We start from the raw sequence: 19845 nt of genomic DNA, 5'->3' as shown, positions 1-19845 counted from the left end.
CCCTGCTGACCACACTTTTTTTGATGTGTTTGGCTTTCTGAGCTGCAAGGATACATTGCTGGTTATGTCCAGTTTTCCATCCACCAGTATCCTTAGGTCCTAACATCCCCCAGCTTGTACTCACAGTGGAGGTTGCCATGACCCAGTTACAAGCCCTTGCACTTGGCTTTGTTGAACCTCATGAGGTTCACCTGAGCCCACTGCTCTATCCTGTCTAGATCTCTCTGGATGGCAATCCATCCTTTGGGTGTGTTGACCACACCACGCAGCTCGGTGTCATCAGCAGGCTTGCTGAGTGTGCAGTTGATCCCACTGAGGGTTCCCATTGTTCCCACTCAATCCCCTCATCTTCTATAGATGAGGTCTGCCCTGCATTCTTTGTGTAGATCAGAGATCTCTACTACACCCGGGCTTTCCACAATCTAAAAGGATGTAAGACTATCTATACTGTTTTCCCTTTAGATCCAGTAAATAACATTTTAGTTGATACCTTACAAACTCTGTATGCCTTTTGTATTGGGATTGTAACAAACTTGCACCAGAGATTTTTGTTGCTATCTGTTTTGTTGTCCTTATAGGAGCTGCACTGATCTACTGTTGTAAACGTAAGTACTTAAGTATGGCTAGAAAAGTTTGAGATGTTCTAAAATGAAGTGTAAGTTATCGTTTTGTTTCTTTACACATATAAAATAAATGTAGTGAAGCAGCAATTTTTGTAAGTATTATTTGAGCTAGCTAAATATAGTCATGCTGGAATAAATTATATTTAGTGTTACAAATTTTTAAGAACATGCTGAGCAATCTCTTTGACAGCAGAAAGTGCTTCTATGCAAGTTGGCCTAATTTGCGCAGAAGGAAGCAAAAATCCATAAGTTCCTGTGTCCCGAAGCTCAATGGTAAAAGAATATTTAATGCCAAGATCATAAGCCCAGTCATCTGAACCTCCAGGAGCTAAATCTGTATAATGAAAGGAAAAGGAGATAAGTTACCTGAAAACAGAACTTTCTGTTCAGAAGCTGTTTCCTGTTGCTAATGAGCATATGCTATCATGCTTATTGTTGTAATAAAAAATAATACTTACAAATTGTTTGGGCACCAGGACCGAGTTTATAAATTTTCTTTGTTGTTCTCCTTATAGCATTCGCTGCTTTCTTTGCCAGACTTTCCTGAAATCAACAAAGCATTATTAGCTTTCTAGCCTTGTGGTAATAGATAATATGTGTTCAGTTAGGATTTATTTACGCCATGCTGTGAATCTCATATTACTTAAATATGCATATAAAAGTCTCCAGAGAATCCATAGAATGTCGTAAAAATTTTCAGCATAAGCCCATGCTCAAATTACATTCCTACTGTAGATAAAAGCATACCTGGGACCTTGCCACCCACTTTTGGCAGCAAATAATTGCCAGAATATTTATTCCCACTTGTATCATATTTTTCCTTTTCCACCGTGGTATTTAAGTCACTGTTGATTCATTTAGTGTTGACAAGAACAGCAACAAATGACTGCATTGACAAAGTCCTGCACATAAGCCACATAGAGGACTACTGCCCAGAATTAGTGCATCTCTTTCTGCTTTACAGTCACAATGCATTTTTTAATGTAGGCGTATGAAACAGTTTGTTTCAGTAAATTAAACAGTAACAAGACAGCAACTTAACAGACAGTAAGAATATGTGTTGTTTGGGAATAGTTTGTTCTTAGTCTGTATTTACATTGCTGGATTTTTTTCCTTCCTCCTGAATACACTTGGCAGTAGTCAATGGAAACACAACGTTGGACTGTCTGGGCCTTTGTCAAAATGGGATGTTTCCATTGCATTTACTGTGTGCTTTTTACAGTCCTCTTATCCATGGAACATGAAGCTTAAAAAGTTATATATATGTTAAGTGTCACGGGTGATGCATATGGTTAAAAATGACAATAGTAATTGGATCACCACCAGTGTGTGCAAATGTCAGTCCTGTATCTCTATAGCCTCTTACTCTCTGTCCCTGTGTAAGGGCTTGTGGAATATATGAAATAACGTGTACCTTAGGCATGTGCTTTCTTGCCATATGACAAACCCCAAAGCCTGAAAATCTGATTTCTGGTCCCCTTTACACCATTTCTGGTCCATTTTTAGTGCTATACAGGAGCCCTTGTTTCAAATAAAATTGCATGTTGCCTCAGCACTTGGAGCCTTGGACCACTGCAAGAAACCTAAGAAGTGTGAGAGGAGGAATTCTTTTCTCTAGGGGACTTGATGTCGTTAGATAAAAGAATATTTCTAAGCTGTCTATCTATATCTATGTCTTAATTATTCTGTTTAATTTCATTTTAGCCTGGGTATCCTTTCCAGATCCAGGAAACCTGAAGTTTTCTGCTCAATGAGGAAAAGTGCTGGCTCCTCTTTTTTTTTTTTTTGCTGGCTCTCGCTGTCTTTTAGGAGAATCCTTACCATGTGGTTTGGTGGCTCAGGAATTTAAAATTCTGTCTATGCAGGACAAGGTCTCTGGCCTACCTTTAAAACCATTTTAAATAAATAACTCTAGCTAACAGCCTTTAATAAAAGTAGTGAGTATTCACCAGATCACCTCATTGCATAGGAGTGTGAAGTGTATTTTTCAGAATTACATGCCCAAGTGCTTTCATACAGCATAGTCATATGTGATTACATACATGCAAACCATGTAATTTAATCACAAATTTACAAAACTGTCCTTTCAAGGAGTTCAGAACCTGTCACTCTGTTCTTTTTTTTTCTTTTCATCAGCTTCAAAGTACCAGAGATTGATGATATGCTAACAATATGGAATAAGTATTTTAATTTTTCCAGTCTTCGAAAGTAGCTGGCTGGCTTGCTCAGTGATAGACCAGCCCAGAAACCCTGTAAGTTCTTAAGAATGGCAGAAAAATGCTCATTTCCTAATTCTCAATCTTCATAACATTGTGATTTCCTCATGACAGTCCTAACCAAACAGGGTGAGAAGTTCTGAAATAAATCTGAAACTTCAGGAAGGGGGATTTACCAGCTCATCGTGGTCTTTGCTTTTATCCATTGTGTAAGAATATGGAAACAGTACCATCTGGGAGTAAGAGTGCATTGTTATGTATGCTTTAATGATATCTTTGTGATCTCTGATAAAGCGAGCCACAGCTTTCACTTCAGGTTCGGATTCTGGATAGGGTCCACAGTATGTCTCATAGCACTCATTGGGAGATGCTCCTTTACCTGTAACAAAAGAGCGTGCAGGCTAAATAAAAAGTTCATAGTTCATAGAACAGCCTGGGTTGAAAAGGACCACAATGCTCATCCAGTTTCAACCCCCTGCTATGTGCAGGATCTCCAACCACCAGACCAGGCTGCCCAGAGCCACATCCAGCCTGGCCTTGAATGCCTCCAGGGATGGGGCATCCACAGCCTCCTTGGGCAACCTGTTCCAGTGCATCACCACCCTCTGTGTGAAAAACTTCCTCCTAATATCTAACCTAAACCTCCCCTGTCTCAGTTTGAAACCATTCCCCCTTGTCCTATCACTACCCACCCTTGTAAACAGCCATTTAATAACGTTTTAAGATAAGCTGTTCTGCAGAATATTAAAAACCTACCAAGTCCTTGTTGTTAAGTATAATGATATAGTTTTGACGACAAATGCTGAGAGCCAAGAAATCTTGGTTAGTCAAGGGTTGCTGAAGGACTGAGGTGACCCATTTTATATAATGCAGGTGGTTCAGTAAATAAGCTTTGAGTGACATAGTGAGAACCACCTCTTCCCTCTGTCCTCCTTTCCCACCATAGCCTGCACTGCTTGTGTTGTGATATGAAAACTACCAAGCTGATGGGTTGATGGTTGGACTAGATGATTTTAGTGGTCTCTTCCAGCCTTATACTCTATGATTCTGTGAAAGGAACTGTTCATCAGTTTGTAAATGTTATTTAGGTGTATTTGTGTTTTTGTGAAAACTTCTTCAAAATTACAAAATTTGTAGGCTAAAACTGAGGCACAACAGAAAGGAGATGAGCTCATACCACACCAGTGTGCATCAAAATTCCTGTTCATGTCAGTACCAATGCAGCCACTGCTACTGTGCGATGAGCGGCTCTTTCTCCACAGTCGATTCTGTGTTAAGAGACAAATAAATCACATTCAGGGAAAACAGCTGGCAAAAATGGGGGCAGCATCTCACTTAGCTAAGAGTGATGACTTCCCACTGTATCTCTGCAGCGGCCACGTGGCAATGAAGGGATGAGAGACCGAGGAAGATTATAAAACCACAGTCTGGTTGCCAGTAAGGCCTTATGATAAAAGGTGGTGTCACGTAAGATGAGAATTAGTCACGTCTGCCCTGATTTCAATGGATTGAGACTGTAGGGGAAGGGGAGAAGTCACAGTGTTTAGCCAGGTATGAGTTTACAAGCCCAAGTCCAATCTTTCTGTACAGTGGTAGCAGCATGTGTAATTTTGGAAATTTGGTGTGCATCTGTTAACATGTGTATGTGGAGCTATCCAAACAGATGGCAAATTATATTGAAGATCAAAAGAGTGACATAACATTTTTTTAAAAAAATTTGTTTGTGTGGAATCTAAAAAATAAAAAAACAATGACAAATCTCAATGACTTAGTGTTTCTAACCAATAAATAGAATACTGGACTGAAGATTTCTGTTGTACCCTATTGCATCTGAAACAAAAAAGCTCTCCAAGAAATGAACTATTGCACAGGAGAAAGGAGAGAAGTACTGGCTATGGTCTCTGCTGCAGCATGCTATTCAGCTTGTGCTGGATTAGCAGCTTTGCAAAGGCATTGCCTGACATCTGGAAGCTTTAAAATCCCAAGATAAAATTCGTTTGTTTCCAGATGCATTTCCAGCAGCTTGGAAGATGCAAAGGTACTATGATTCACACGTCACTTAGTTTCAAGATTTGTTGTGGTTTAAAAAGGGCAGAGATGCAGAAATTCCAAGCACAGATGAAGAATTCGGGGCATGTAATTCAAGGATGGAAATTGTGCCCTAAACACACGGTGATAGTTCCTATAAACAGCGTGTCAGTGTGATGCAGTCAGTCAGAAAATCTTTACATACAGAGGGTTTGCTCCAGGTGTACTCATAGCCATCCACATTCATCACGGGCATGACGTAGAAATCAAAGTGCTCCAGAAGTGTTGTCATGACCCGATCTCTCTCGCGCAAATGGATGGTCTATAAAACAGAGAAAGATCTTATTAAAACCAGTCATAATGGTGGCTTTTTTACCTTCCTAGGAAGGCACCTGAAGGCCTGTGTAAAATAACAGCAATTATCACACCAGTCATTTACACTGTAGTCTTTTATTGTTTACAGGTGGTGATGAGATAGAGTTGAAGCCTATTAGTAGGAAGGTTTGAGCATTCGCTGCTTGTATAAATGATAGGAACACTCCTTCCCTCTCAAAATACCACAAAGGTAACAAAAAAAAAAAAATAAAGCAAGAAGAAAAATAACAAAAAGCATTTCAAGTGGCTGCTATACATAACATTATTTCCACTGGCTTCATTATGAGTTCGACACACTTGTGTGCAGGGAGCAAGCTACATTGCTAGTTTTTCTTTCCAGACTATTTTGAAGGCTTTGCTTTGGTAATACCTTAACCTGGTTGGTTGTCCACCTCCCAGCCATAAATTTTAATCTGGATAAGTGAGGTTTTTTTAACTATTGGAATAGATTAAATCTTTATCATATGTATTTATTTATATTTCTTTACACCTTACTTAAAGCACATGCTTTCATTTTAAAGCCTTCCCTATTTTCCTCAGGCAATGGACTTCCTGTGACTCAAATGAGAAATGTCAGTCTTTCTACAGTCTAACAACAAAATTAAACGATAAAGAATGGAAACATTATAAAGAATGTCTATTATTTGCAGTAGAGAACTAGTATTTGCAAATAGAGAACTACTGATTTTAATGTGTGTGCAGATGTGTATTACTGTCAAGTTTTAAAATGATACTTCATGCAGTGATGTAGAAATAAAATTTGAATTTAAAACATGTTGATCAGATCAAGGGGATGGAGAAGCTAAATGTCCAACTTGTTAATTCTGAATAATGCTGCAGGGCCGTGTGACCGGCAAACTGGCAGCACAGCTGGTAATTATTTGGAGCAGCGTGGAAAGGGCAGACACGTTTCTCTCTAAGGCAACCTTGAAGGCTGGGATTATGAGCGGGTCACGAGGTACATTCAGCTATGCCCATCCCTAACTCCTGCAATCTCCTTTAAAATGTTGTTGTCATTGAGGTTTTACTGTTGTGACTAAGAGCAGAAATAAGCACATTTCTTCCTATTATTATCATTATCATGATTTAATTCCATCATGGACAAACCATAATTTGTATTTTAAGGACTCATCTTTGCTGTTACTCTGACTACTGGTGATGATGAAATCTCAATCTCATTTAATCTATATTGATTGTGAACTTTGCTTTTATAAAAAATAACAACAAATAATGTTTCAGAACATTAAGTGAGCAACCTGAGCAACTTTGTCTTGGACAGAAGGGTTTAGAAGACTTTTTCTCAGACCATACAAAGAAATGGGCCATCAATTCAGCATCACAAGTTGAGATGCCTCAAATTCAAAAATTAAGATCCGAAGTGCAAACCATGGATCTGGTGTCTTTTGGCATACATTTGTTCAGTGTCCCGAGCAGTGTAGATATTAAAGATACCAAAGATTAGATGTGACTGTTGGTTGGGCTCTGCAAGTGAGGGCTGGTCTTGCTAAGCCCACAGTGTAGTGTCATCCCATCATGAATTTGTGCTATGCATGTGACTAAGGGTTGTTGTTCATATTCTGAAATAACAGTGTTCCTTCAGAAGAAGGTGGTTTGTGTGGCCTCTTTCTCTGAATGAAGCAAATCCAGAAGAAACCTGTGTGCATATAGAAAAGGCCTACTCCATCCCTGACCATTTCACAGCTGTAAAAATCTGTTGAATTTGGTCCACATATTTCAACAGTCATACCTTAGAATCTATCTGAACTGTTTTGCATTTGATCCGTATGTCTTTCCCTCACGCATACATACCTCCATCTACTGATATACACATCACAGAATCACAGAATAGCCAGGGTTGGAAGGGACCTCAAGGATCATGAATCTCCAACCCCCCTGCCACATGCAGGGCCAACAACCTCCACATTTAATGCTAAACCACATACATATACAAACACGTTCACTGATACATGTGTATCTTAGGCATGAAATCGATATTGGTGCTGTGAAAGTAAATGGATTAAGATGTTACAGAACTTAAAGCGCAAACAGAAAGAGAAGGTGATTGGCATAAACTTTTTTTTCTTTGCTCTGAAAAGGGTAACCAGGTATAAAGTCTACTCACATGGCCTATGAACCACAGGCAGAAAGCAGGAGAAATCCATTCTCTAGCATGGATGCCACAGTCAATCCATATAGCACTTTTGGGGTTCTCCTGCCTTTTAGAAAGCTGACAAAAGAGAAATTGTATTAAAATGTTTCTATTGTATAATGAAGCACATAGAAGTAGAAGTGAAAAGGGTAGCCAAGATGGAAAAAGAAGCTTCTGTCTTATAGGTAGTGCTTAAATTGCTCCTGGACCAGGATACTGCTCTCATGTATGTTCACATATGGGCAGAGGGCCATATTCAGGTTGTCTACAGCAAGCTTCTGATGTAGACACAAAACAGCACCAGGCCCTCATGCCAGGAGATCAGATCATCAGCTAGGCAGAGCAATAGATCATTTTGGTTTTGTAGTCACATAGGACGATAATCCACTATGCCAATATTTCATGCCTTTGGATGATGGCCTAGACGTGGTATCTTCTTTGTGACCTCACATGTCCAAATGCCTTTGTCTAGCATAATGGCACCTTATCTGAAGAACCTAGCAGACTTCTAAGGCAAACATTTACACATTGTTGAAATGTGCATTTAAGTATAGGTTTAAGAAAATGTTATGGCCAAAACCCATCACTTTCTTACATTAGTACCTGGTAAGATTTCTCAGTAGGACAGAACTGTACCTTCAAGACGTAAAGTGGTCGTTTTTCATATGACGATCCAATATGAATTTTCTCAAGTAGGTCAGAATGGAGTCTCACAGTTTCTTCCATCCAATTATAGATCTGCAAAGATGAGGTGGAACAAGCAGTAAATGGATCTTTTCCATGTTGTTTTCCTTCATTCCTGAAAGTTGACTTGACCTGAATTCATTCTTCCTCCCCAAATCCTGCCTCTTCAGCTGATTGGAAAGAGAAGCTAGCAGTTCAGACCACTGACCTCTTGCCAACTGACCACTCCTGAAACTAACAGTGAGATATGATCACAGCACAGTCTAAGCATAGCCCTAACACTCCTCTTCAGTTTTATTTGGTTAAAATATTATTCAGTTCATGTTTCAAATGTTTAAGTATGTGGTACTTTGCTGCTGCATTTTGCTTCTGAGTAGGCTGCATTTGAGTGGTGTTTGAGGTAATGCATGTATAATAGATTTTGTCTGGTGCTTTGTTCCTTCTTTATGTAGGCATCACAATAATTACAGTTCTCAGTGGCTGAGCAATGCAATGATCATTATTTACCTGTTGATGATTCCTTTCCCTGTCTTCTGTCTTAACCATGAGACAAATTGCACCCCCTAAATGAATCTACAGGGATTACACAACGACAGTATCTTACTTCTGTCATGGAATGGTAGTTTTCATAATATGATGAAGAACTGCGTGGGTTGACTGTGTCATTGAGTGTCTGTTTTTCAATAAGTCCTTGAACATCTCCCATCAAAACTCTGGGGAAAAAAAAAAAAAAAAAGAGCAAAGAGAAAGCACAACTTCCTGATAAAAACAACAAGAACAACAACAAAACCCAACAGTGTTTCTAAACAAGTGCATTGAAACATTATTGGCAAGAAATAATTACATACTTGTGTGGGATGGTCAGTTGCCTTAAACCAGCTTTTATTCTGTTTGTACTGGATGCATTGACATAGAAATGGACTTCTTGGTCCTTCTGGATGTTTTCAACCACAACAGGTTGCCAGAGAATGACCTGCAAAGTTTCCAGGAACATTTTATCTTTCTTTCTTTCTTTTTTTTTTTAAACAAAGGAAAAGAATACTAACATTTAGTAAGTATTTTGAAAATAATTGAAGCATATGTTTTCAATTTAAGAGACCGCTTACAAAAAGCAGTTTAATGTGTGTTGTGTTATAGCGTTCTGTTACTGCTGGAAATGAAATGTGTGTATTTAAGGAATTTTTATAATGACTTGTGCACATAAATTCGTAAATCAAGAACAAAGACAGGAATATAACCTTTACTGAGATAGCATTTCTAGGATAATAGATATGTTTAGCCCATTAGTATGTTACACATTTTCAAGTCTGCTGAGAGTTATTTTCCCTGAGGGTATTTGGAGAATTAATGAAGATCAGACCAGTCTTTGTAGTTATTGTGTTCACTGATTACTTTGATCAGGGAGGAAATAAATGCCAGAAGCGGTTTGAGTATAAGTCAAGATGAAGCAGCAATACAGAGATTAGAAACTGGAAGAAAATAAGAAAATGAGAATCTTCTTGGCAAAATGAAATCTTATACAATAATAAAATCAGAAGCCAACATATTAAATAAGGGAATGAAACTTTAGAAGAAGTAATAGCAAAAGATCTAGGAGTGACAGCAAACAGAAAGTTATGCATGAATTTACAGTGTGAATTTGCAGTGTGAAAAAGATCACCATCATTCTTGGACATGTTTTTAAAGAGATGCAGCCCGGAGTCACTAGACAGCAGGGTTCGTTTTATTCCTTTCAATTGCACCAATAATATTATGTTCCACTTAGGGCACTATGTTTCCAGGCCTATGTCAGCTGTCAGCTGTTCACCTCACTCATTTCTCAGACAGAACCTATCTGCAAATGCATATAGAAAACTCTTCCATGTTTTCAATCAAGATTTTGGAGCAATAAATTGTTTAACAGTTGTGCCCCAGGTATATGACTGCTGCATGAAATATGCATGTCACCAACTCCAGAGACATCTCAGACATTACTGGCAGGGTAGTGGCAGCATCATATAGCTCAGCATTGCTTGGAGAAAGCATCCAAGAAGCAAGAGTGATGCTTAGCTCACAAGCACCAATTTCCCCGTGGCCTGGACTGTCATGACATTCATGTTCAAGTATACCAGTTCAGATTCAGTTTCTTACTGATAATTCTTTGAACTGAGAATGAGGATAACTAAGGAACTTAAGACTGACATAGCTGAGGTAACAGAGGAGCAATGAATGAGGGTTATGGGAAAGTTTACATAATGCATATGATAATTAGTTTCTTTAACCGTCATCAGCAAAGGTCAATACTTCCCCCAGGGCAGCTACCAAAGACTCCGTTCAAGTGTTCCTGCATCTGGGTCATCTGATGAAAGCTACATGCAGCCTGTGAGCTGTATGATTCTTTGTGTAAGATGATCATTTTCATTTTCAGTTGCTTTTTTTTTTTTTTCCCATACTGTAATCATTTTGATTTGTTGGGAGGTACTGTTTGTATCTTCCTTCTCCCACTCCATTTCCCTACTACATTTTCTTTTTCTCTTTTCTCTTTTTCGCTTTTCCTTTTCCTTTCATTCTCGCTTTCTTTTTCATAGGATCATAGAATGGTTTGGATTGGAAGGGACGTTTAAGATCACGTAGTTCCAACTCTCTGCTGTAGGGACACCTCCCACTAGACCAGGCAAAGCTCCATCCATCCTGGCCTTGAATGCCTCCGCAACCTCTCTGGGCAACCTGTTCCAGTGTCTCACCATCCTCACAGTAAAGAATTTCTTCCTAATATCTAATCGAAATCTACCCTCTTCCAGTTTAAAGCCATTTCCCCTTGTCCTGTCACTACATGCCCTGATAAAAAGTCCTTCCTCAGCTTTTCTGTATTCCCCCATCAGGTACTGGAAGGCTGCTATAGGGTCTCCTCAGAGTCTTTACCAGGCTGAAGAGCACCATCTCTCAGCCTGTGCCTGTAGGAGTGATGCTCCACCCCTCTGATCATCTTCATGGCCCTCCTCTGTACCCACTCCAACAGTTCAATGGGCCCCAGAACTGGACTCAGTACTACAGGTGGGGTCTCACAAGAACAGAGTAGAGGGAGACAGTCACCTCACTTGCCCTGCTGGTCATGCTTAGTATTGGCCTTCTGACCTGCAAGCACACATTGCCAGATCACGTCCAGCTTTTCAATCAATTGATACTCCCAAATCCTTTTCCTCCAGGCTACTCTCAAGCCATTCTCCGCCTATCTTTATTTGTGCTTGGGATTGCCCTGATCCAGGTGCAGAACCTTGCACTGGTCTTGTTGTAGTTCATGAGGTTGACATGGGCCCACCTCTCAAGCCTGTCCAGGTCCCTCTGGATGGCATCCCTTTCCTCTAGCATGTCAACCACTCAGCTTGGTGTCATCTGCAAACTTGCACTTGATCCCTCTGTCCATATCACCTACAAAGATGTTAAATAGCACTGGTCTCAATACCAATCCCTGAGGAATGCCACTTGTCACTAATCTCCACTGGGGAATGAACAGCTGACCACAACTCTCCGAGACCATCCAGCCAGTTCCTTATCCAGTCAGTTGTCCATCCATCAAATCCATTTTTATCCAATTTGCCAACTAGGATGTCATGCGGGACAATGTCAAATGCTTTGCACAAGTCCAGCTACATTATGTCAGTTGTTCTTCCTTTATCCACTGATGCTGGAACTCCATCATTATGGGCCACCAAGTTTATCAGGCATAGCTTGCCCTTGGTGAAGCCATGTTGGTTACCACCAATCATCTCATATTTATTTTCTTTGTGACTTAGTAGGGCCTTCAGGAGGATCTGCTCCATGATCTTGCAAGGCATAGAGATGAAACTGACTGGCCTGTAGTTTCATGGATCTTCTTTTTTTCCATTCTTGAAATTGAGGGTTATGTTTCCCCTTTTCTAGTCAGTGGGAGTTTTACCAGACTTCCATGACCTTTCAAATATGATGAATAGCAGCTTGGCAACTTCATCTGCCAGTTCCCTTACAACGTGTGGATGGATCTCATTGGGTCCTATGGATTTTTGCACCTTCAGGTTCTTTAGATGGTGTTGAACTTGATCTTCATGTACAGTAGGCAGATCTTTCTTCTCCCAGTTCTTATCTTTGTTTCCTGCAAGTTGGGTGGTGTGGCTAGAGCCCTTGCTGGTGAAAACTTTGGCAAAGAAGTCATTGAGTACCTCAGCTTTCCCCATATCCTTTGCAACCATGTCTCTCGTTTTCTTCCAGAGAGGGCCTGCATCTTCCCTGGCCTTCCTTTTATCACTGATAAACCTGTAGAATTTCTGCTTGTTCCCCTTCATGTTCATGTCTAAATTTAATACTGTCTGGGTTTAGGTTTTCCTAACCTGATCCCTGGCTGCTTAGACAACTTCTTTGTAGTCCTTCCAGGTAACCCATTCCTGCCTCCACTCCCTGTCAGTTTTCTTTTTGTGACAAGGTAAGTCCAGGAGCTCCTTGTTGATCCACAGAGGCCTCCTGGCATTCTTGACCTTCTTCTTTCTTGGGATGCACTGCTTCTGATCTTGGAGGAGATAGTCCTTGAATACTGGACCAACTTTCTTGGCCCCCTCTTCCTTCCAGGGCTTTATCCCATGTCACCCTGCCAAGCAATTCCCGAAAGAGTTTGGAGTCTGCTCTCCTGAAGTTCAGAGTAGAAAGCTTGCTGAGCGCCCTCTTTGACACCCTAAGGATCTTTAACTCCATTTTGTGGTCACTGCAGCCAAGGCTGCCCTTCAGCTGGGTGAGGACGAAGTCCAGCATAGCACCTTTTCTCATGGGTTCCTGCACCATGTGGAAGAGGAAAGTATCGTCAACATATTTCAAGAACCTCTTTGACTGCTGATGCTCTGTTGTGTTGTCCCTCCTAAAGATATCAGGATGGCTGAAATCCTCCATGAGGACCATGTTTTGTGACTATGTTTCCCTTTCCCTTTCCCTTTCCCTCTCCTTTAGCTTTTTCCTTTCCCTTTTATCTTTCCCTTTCCCTCTCTCCTCTTGGCTTCTTGAAGCTCTTGTACAGAAGAAAGTGAAGAATGACAGAATTGAGGAAAAGATGGAGGAGGGGAGATCTATTTTGTTATAACAAAGGGGATGAATATGTGAGTTGACCTGTGGAGGTGGAAAAGAGCAAAGTGGTATGAAGGTTTGTGTGAACTGAAGGGTAGGATGCTAGAAGGGACAGCAGAGGACTGGTAGTCACTGGGGTGGACATAGAATGAATAAGAAATAGGAAAAACAGGAAAAGACGGGATATGGCCAGTGTCAAAAACTCTCAATCATCTGAGACACATCCTAAAATTATGTTGGCTGAGGGAAACATTGCACCTTTTGTTGTAAGGTGTTGGCTGTTGGCTTTAAACTATGAGGATGTGATTGGGGAAATGCTTTTGAAAAGGAAGAGATAGCTCATTTTAATTGAATACTCTTACTCAGTGAAAGATTGAAATAATAAAAATGTATTGCTTAACAGACTTATAATGTGAATAAGATGCTGCTTAAAGAAAACTACCTCTTTATATTGTAGATTTATCTTCAAAGCTGTGCAAGTCACATAGGTCAAGATTGAACTAATGTGCCGAGGTCTCTGAGCAAATGTTTTCTACTTATTTTATGTTGCTGCTTTACCAGTTTTGCAGTGCCTTAGTACACAAAATCAATTGCAGAAATCTGAGCTGATATAATACCCTGCTATAACATTATGAAGCAATCAGTACATTTTGTGGTAGAGAGACCAGACAGACACTGGGAAACACTCACCTCGGTGGTGTTCAGTAAATTCTGAAGGTCTTCAGCCTGTTCGTCTGTTTTTGGAAAAGCCCACAAAACTTCATCTCTGAAGAAAACAAAGGTATTTAGGTGAAGTACAAGCACGTGAAACTAGAGCAAAGCTAGGGACGTAGACTTGGTCTTTCTCATCTTCCATGACTTGTATGCCATGAACTTGAAGAAATGTAAATAGTGAAGGTGCTGAGCCCCATTCCAGCCTCTAGTTCTGCCAGTCAGTTGTATATATGCAAGAGCTGAGTGGCCAGTGCAAGATTTTGGCAGCCAGCACCTACTGCAGACTCTGGCATTGCTTCTAGAAGCTGGCACCAGAACTGGAGCTCACAGCCCTTGCTAAACTGGAGTGCAGCAGCACTGGTGTAAAACCAGCCTGAACTGGGAAGATGATCTTTCTGTCCTCAGTTCTTCAGTCTTCACCATTGTTCAGCAGAGACATGGGCCACCCTGCTGGGGTGTAAAAGTCCAACATGACATTTTGTAGATGTGAAGAGGGCAGTGCCATCATGATTCCTACTCCAGTTCAGTTTTCCTAATTTAAGTTCTCTCCCTGTGCCTGTTACCCATGGTCTCAGGTGCTCTGTACCACTGACCTCCTTGCTCTTTGCTTAGGAATTTACATTCCCCCTTCTACTTCACACGTATGATCCAGACACACAGTAGAGACAGGTAGCTCTTCCCTTCTACCCCATTCCTGACCCCACCATTGCTGGCAGAAGAGAAATTTGTGCACAGGTTGGCCAGAACCAGAGAAGATCTCTCCATCCCGTTGCTAGTCCAGAGTAGTCAACATGTAAGCAAACACTTTGCAAGTGGGAGGGGAGAAGTACTTCATCTCTTTAAAGAGATCTCTGTCATCTGAATGCTACCTTAAGAAAAATGCCAATTTGTATGATAAATCCAGCCCTGATCTTCAGCACTCTGCAGGACATGTAGTTCAAAATTGCACTGTGATGTGAATAAAACAAAATAATTCAGGTGAACAGGGTCAGGAGGAGGAGACTCAGGGTAACGTTGTGCCCTTATTTTCATTTTTTTGGGCTGGATGACTCTCATCCTCTCAGTTCTATGAAACTGGTAGCAGTGCATAAAGGAAGCCCTATGTACACACAAGCCCTAGCTGAAGAAAAAAAAAGCAGACAGAGCTCTCAAAGCAAGCACTTTCAAGCTGCGTAACACGATTGTCACAACTCATTGTTGTGACTGATTTCAAGCCAAGACCTGACAGCATCTGGCAACCAGATGATTCATCTTCTCTACTTTTAGCTGGGCTCCACACAATCACTGCTGTTTCTCATGCAGAACCAACAATATGCCAGCCTTTTTTCTGCCTCAGCCATCATTTGACAGAGCATCCAAAGGCAATCAGAGATAGGCAGAGGTGGCACTTCAACTATTTCATTAAACAAGTGCACACCAAACTTTGTGTTTAGGGTTATCTTAAAAGCAAATTCGTTTCTTCTGACTGGGAGGGACTGTTCTCAGGGTAGGGAGAGGGATGTGGTTTTGTGTTACAATTCCCACTCTCCCTGTCCTCCCTCTCACTGATGTGCTCTAGTACCAGTGACTCCACTGTGCCAGCCTCTGCTCACAGCTCCCAGCATTTTCAAAACACCACCTCTGTTGTGCCTTGTGCCTCTGTACTCAGCACTGGTGAGGCTGCATCTTGAATACTGTGTTCAGTTTTGGGCCTCTCACTATAAGAAAGACATTGAGGCTCTGGAGTGCATCCAGAGAAAAGCAACGAACTGGAGGGATCTGGAGCACAAGCCTTATGGGGAGTGGCTGAGGGAATTGGGATTGTTTGGTCTGGAGAAGAGGATGCTCAGGGGAGACCTCATTGCTCTTTACAACTACCTGAAGGGAGATTGTGCCAAGGTGGAGGTGGGCCTCTTCTCCTTTATAACTAGCAATAAGACTAGAGGGAATGGCCACAAGTTGCTCCAAGGGAGATTCAGGTTGGATGCTAGGAAAAATTTCATCTCTGAAAGAATGGTCAGGCACTGGAATGTGCTGCTCAGGGAGTTGGTCGAGGTGCCATCCCTGGAGGTGTTCAATAAACATTTAGATGTGGTACTAAGGGACATGGTTTAGTGGGGAAATACTGCACTGATAGGTGGACGGTTGGACTGGATGATCTTGATGTTTTTTTCCAATGTTGGTGTTTCTGTGATTCTGTACTTTTCTTGGAGATCCAGATTCAATAATCACACCATAAACTTTAATTCCTGACCATTAATTCCTCCAGCACTGGCGGTCAAGTAAAAGTAAAAAGTCAGATAAAATATATCAACTTTAAAATATTGCTAGTTTAGCCATTTTCATAACTGGAGGCAAGAGGGCTTCATGCTTTCTAGTGGGAAGTACCATACTCTTCTGTATGGGTCAGAATTCAGTGTTTTATTTACATGTTTAATAAATGAGCCTCCAAGCACCACAGAGCAGTGTTGCTCCACTGAATTCACCTAGAAGTTTATTTAATTCATCTCTTATCTTAACCTCTCCACCTCCATAGCAATCCACAACAAAATATTATTGCAACACAAAACAGAGAGAAATGGTCCTGTTTTTAAGGCACAGTCTCAAGAGAGACACTGACTTGGGGTACAGTCACAGAAGGGCTATGAGTTCTTATTTGTGTAAACATTTAGGTTCTGAGAGCACGCTGTGTTTAATCACAACTCCTATAGGTTGTTCAGCTTGTTTAAAATCACCACTTATCTTTTTGGTTCTACCTATTAAGACACTGCAGGTTTTAAACCACCTGCCCGTATAGAAAATAAAAGCACTTTGGCTGTCTTCATCTCTGACATATGCTCTCATGTCTTAACAAACTATTTGGTTTCAGGGCATTTTGGAAGTTTATTGATAGGAACCAATAAGCTGCTTCTGAAACACTGTACAGATACAAAATGGTTATTCAAAAATGATTTATAACTGGAGAAACAGTCATAAAAACTGCTTTAGAAAGAAAACAGATTGTTAGCACTTTCTGAAATGGTTTCTCTTTCTACCTCAAGAAGTAATTCATTTAAGGCCTTGTTTTAAGGCAAACAAAACAAATTATTTTTTCCCATTAAGTTTCAAATGCCCTTTATTGGCATTCAAAAGCACTGAATGAACTGAATTGATTTGCACTTAGACTGGAAAGAATAGTTTTAATATGATTAAAAACATAGGATTTATGGATGCAAAGAAGACTTGGAATAATTTCATTTCCTCCACCATCTATATATTAAATTGAACCACAGATCCAATTACATGAGCAATAAATAAATGTCAGCGTTTGCCAAATGTTTTCTTATGCAAGTTGGAACTACTGTGCCTCAATATTTTCCCTGTCCCACTCATCACACACCAAGAACCCAGCAGCCACAGCAGGTATTTACCTTGGAAGTGTGAAGGCATGCTTCTCTTGAATCCGGATAAATAGAGTAAAAAAGAGCAAGTACATCATCATCTTCACAGCATCTACAATGAAACCCAATTCTGTTGGAAAGCCAAGGGTTTTGGACCCATATTATTGATTTCAAAAATGTTATTTGAAGAGTGGTTAAAATTTAATGCTGTCTCTCACTCAACCCCAACCTCCTGGTAGCTAAGTCAATATGACAGAACTCCCTGGGCAAGCTCTGCTCATATTGAGGTCACCCTGCACAGGAAGGATAAGGTACATTTTGGGCATTTTCGTGTTGATGAGTCACTTTGTCATCTGAGCTTTTGTTTTATTTCACTGTGGCTTCATTTCATTGTGGCTACAAGCCACAGACATAAGGAAGAGCACCAAGCACGATGTTTTTGTGTTCCTGTCATATTTATCGAGCTCTAGCAGCATGCTTTGCATTCAGTACTCCTACAGCATCTCACAGCTGAGCGTGAAGCTGGTGAGAGAAGAGGCAATGATGTTGTGAAGTCCAAATGATAAAATCCTAAACAGGAAAGATTTTTTTGCTGGTGTTTTCTAGAGAGAAATGAAGTGGTAATTTCTTGCTATCGAGAGCCATCCCCATAGCTCTGGATGAAGCACCTTCCCCTACATCTCCCACAACTGATCTCTACCTCCTTAGTTAAAATCTGATCCATCCAAGGATTTCAAGTTGCTTGTGTTACTCCATATGCCCTTTGCTGTGACATCCTGACATCCAGCCTGGCTTGTGCTTTCTACATGTCACAGTGAGTTAGCTTTTCAAAGAGGAGTAGCAGTTCATCTCATCAATTTTGTGTGCTCCAAGATTTGTCTCACATATTTATATCCATACTTGTCCAGACAGGACATGCCAAAAAGTTGCATGAGTTTGACATGTCCAAAATGGATGAACTCCACATACATTCTGTGCTTAAATGGTAAACCAACTTGACAGGGACATGGCAGGCTCGTTACATGGTCAAAGTCTTCTTTTTCCACGCAGTTGCAGGCATGGCACTGATTAGAGAACACCCCCATGACAGCCCTATGCAGAAGAGAGATGCTCATTTATGTCTCAAGCATTATGGTCTTTAGCTCTTGGCTAGATGAGTTATAGGTGTGGAGAAAGAGAACAAAATCTGTAGCAGTTTCATCCACGCTGTCTTGTGTAAAAGGTTCTTCGGCTGACTGGTTTTGTTCCATAGGATGTTCATCGCAGGGCAGGGCCAAGGAGTGAATCCATGTACTTTGGAGACACCACTGAGCCAACAACTGGGTGTGAAGGAGGAAATTAAATTGTTTGACGCTATAGCAGTAGCTTAAGATTATAGCTCTGTAGCTCAGAGAAAAATGCCTGCAAGCAACCTCTGAGTTAGATAGCATGGTCTATGTTGCATTCAACATCCACCTCTAAAACTATTCTGGAATGGTCCAGATCAGACCCAGTGCTCCAGGTCAGCAGGCAGCCATGGCTTCAGAGCTCAAATGCAACCCTGGCTCTCTTTTATTTAGGTGGGCAGATATATCCTAGAAAGTCAGACTGCAAAGTTTTAGGAGGCTGAAGTCAGCAAAGGTGAATCAGCTGGTGTTAATATCTCTGCAAAAATAAACACTGAAAATCACCAAACTGAAAACATGGGGTTGAGATCAAACTGGACACCCAAAGGAAACAAACAAACAAAGAAACAAACAAAAAAGGCTTACAGAAAGCTAAACCACTGACACCTCACCTAGATTTTGTAGTTCCCTCTTTATCTTTTCTAAATGTTGTTCAAACAAACAAGAAGTTCCGTTAAGTCCCACAGGCCATTCCCAGCATGGGAAGTGGGCAGCACCCTGCTGCCGTGGTTGATTTTTAAACTGATGGTTCAGATATTCTCCACTCATGTAAACAAAAAGAAGCTGCTGGTAAGTGAGAAAATACAGAAGACGAAACTTGGACATCAAGTTGTTCCTAGGTCTGGAAACATCTGATGCACATGAATTTAAAGAAAAATTAAATCTACTGAGAAAGATGAAGCAGAAGAAATTGAAAAAATAGTGGAATAGATTTACAGGTGACAAAGAAAAGGATCATTTTCATATATGTCTTAACATGCTAATTAAGTGGTAAAAAGGACTGCTTTACCATATCTACCTGAGAAGGAAATTCTGGATCAATGGTAGAAATCAGAGATTTCTGTATGTTGATTGCTTTCTCTATGAGTTCTCCAGCTTGTCTGCAAAGAGGTGGTTCACATCGTGTCTGAGAGTCACCATTTGCCTAGTTGTTTCATGGTTTTTATTATTGTTATGATTGTTTCTGATATGTACTTTCCCTCTTCCTTTACTGTTCCAACTACACAAACAGTATCCCACTCCTCGCTTACACAGCCTGCCTCAGTAAAAAGGGCATGCACAACATGCAAAGCCAGCTGCACCAATTGCCATGCTGGGGTCATTTAATGGCAGCTCTGTACCTGCCACAGCACTTGCCCCATGCCATCATCACCACCTCAAGAGTAGCACCCAGCTGGAAGCCTATATAGAGGTTACTGGCCAGCGAGCACCTTCATGAAGTGGGTTGTTTTTCAGAAGCATGAGATA

The 19845-nt window shown here is 40.8% G+C and overlaps 1 protein-coding gene across 1 annotated transcript; it reads right to left on the bottom strand.

Annotated features, from left to right (window-relative positions):
- Nucleotides 1-696: 696 nt before the first annotated feature.
- Nucleotides 697-17358, bottom strand: CPB2 (carboxypeptidase B2). The gene is made up of 11 exons (XM_042868142.1): nucleotides 17243-17358; nucleotides 13830-13905; nucleotides 8924-9048; nucleotides 8680-8788; nucleotides 8028-8129; nucleotides 7365-7469; nucleotides 5073-5189; nucleotides 4017-4107; nucleotides 3016-3218; nucleotides 1082-1166; nucleotides 697-957 (listed from the first exon to the last, which is right to left on the bottom strand). The coding sequence occupies exons 1-11, from the start codon at nucleotides 17311-17313 to the stop codon at nucleotides 773-775; spliced, it is 1269 nt and encodes a 422-aa protein (XP_042724076.1). The 5' UTR covers nucleotides 17314-17358; the 3' UTR covers nucleotides 697-772.
- Nucleotides 17359-19845: the final 2487 nt, after the last annotated feature.

Source organism: Lagopus leucura, unplaced genomic scaffold, assembly GCF_019238085.1.
Source record: "Lagopus leucura isolate 7727_CA_CO unplaced genomic scaffold, USGS_WTPT01 Super-Scaffold_100001, whole genome shotgun sequence".
Taxonomy (NCBI): Eukaryota; Metazoa; Chordata; class Aves; order Galliformes; family Phasianidae; genus Lagopus; species Lagopus leucura.
The sequence above is the reverse complement of the archived record's forward strand: the minus strand, read 5'-3'. Positions and strand labels throughout refer to the sequence as shown.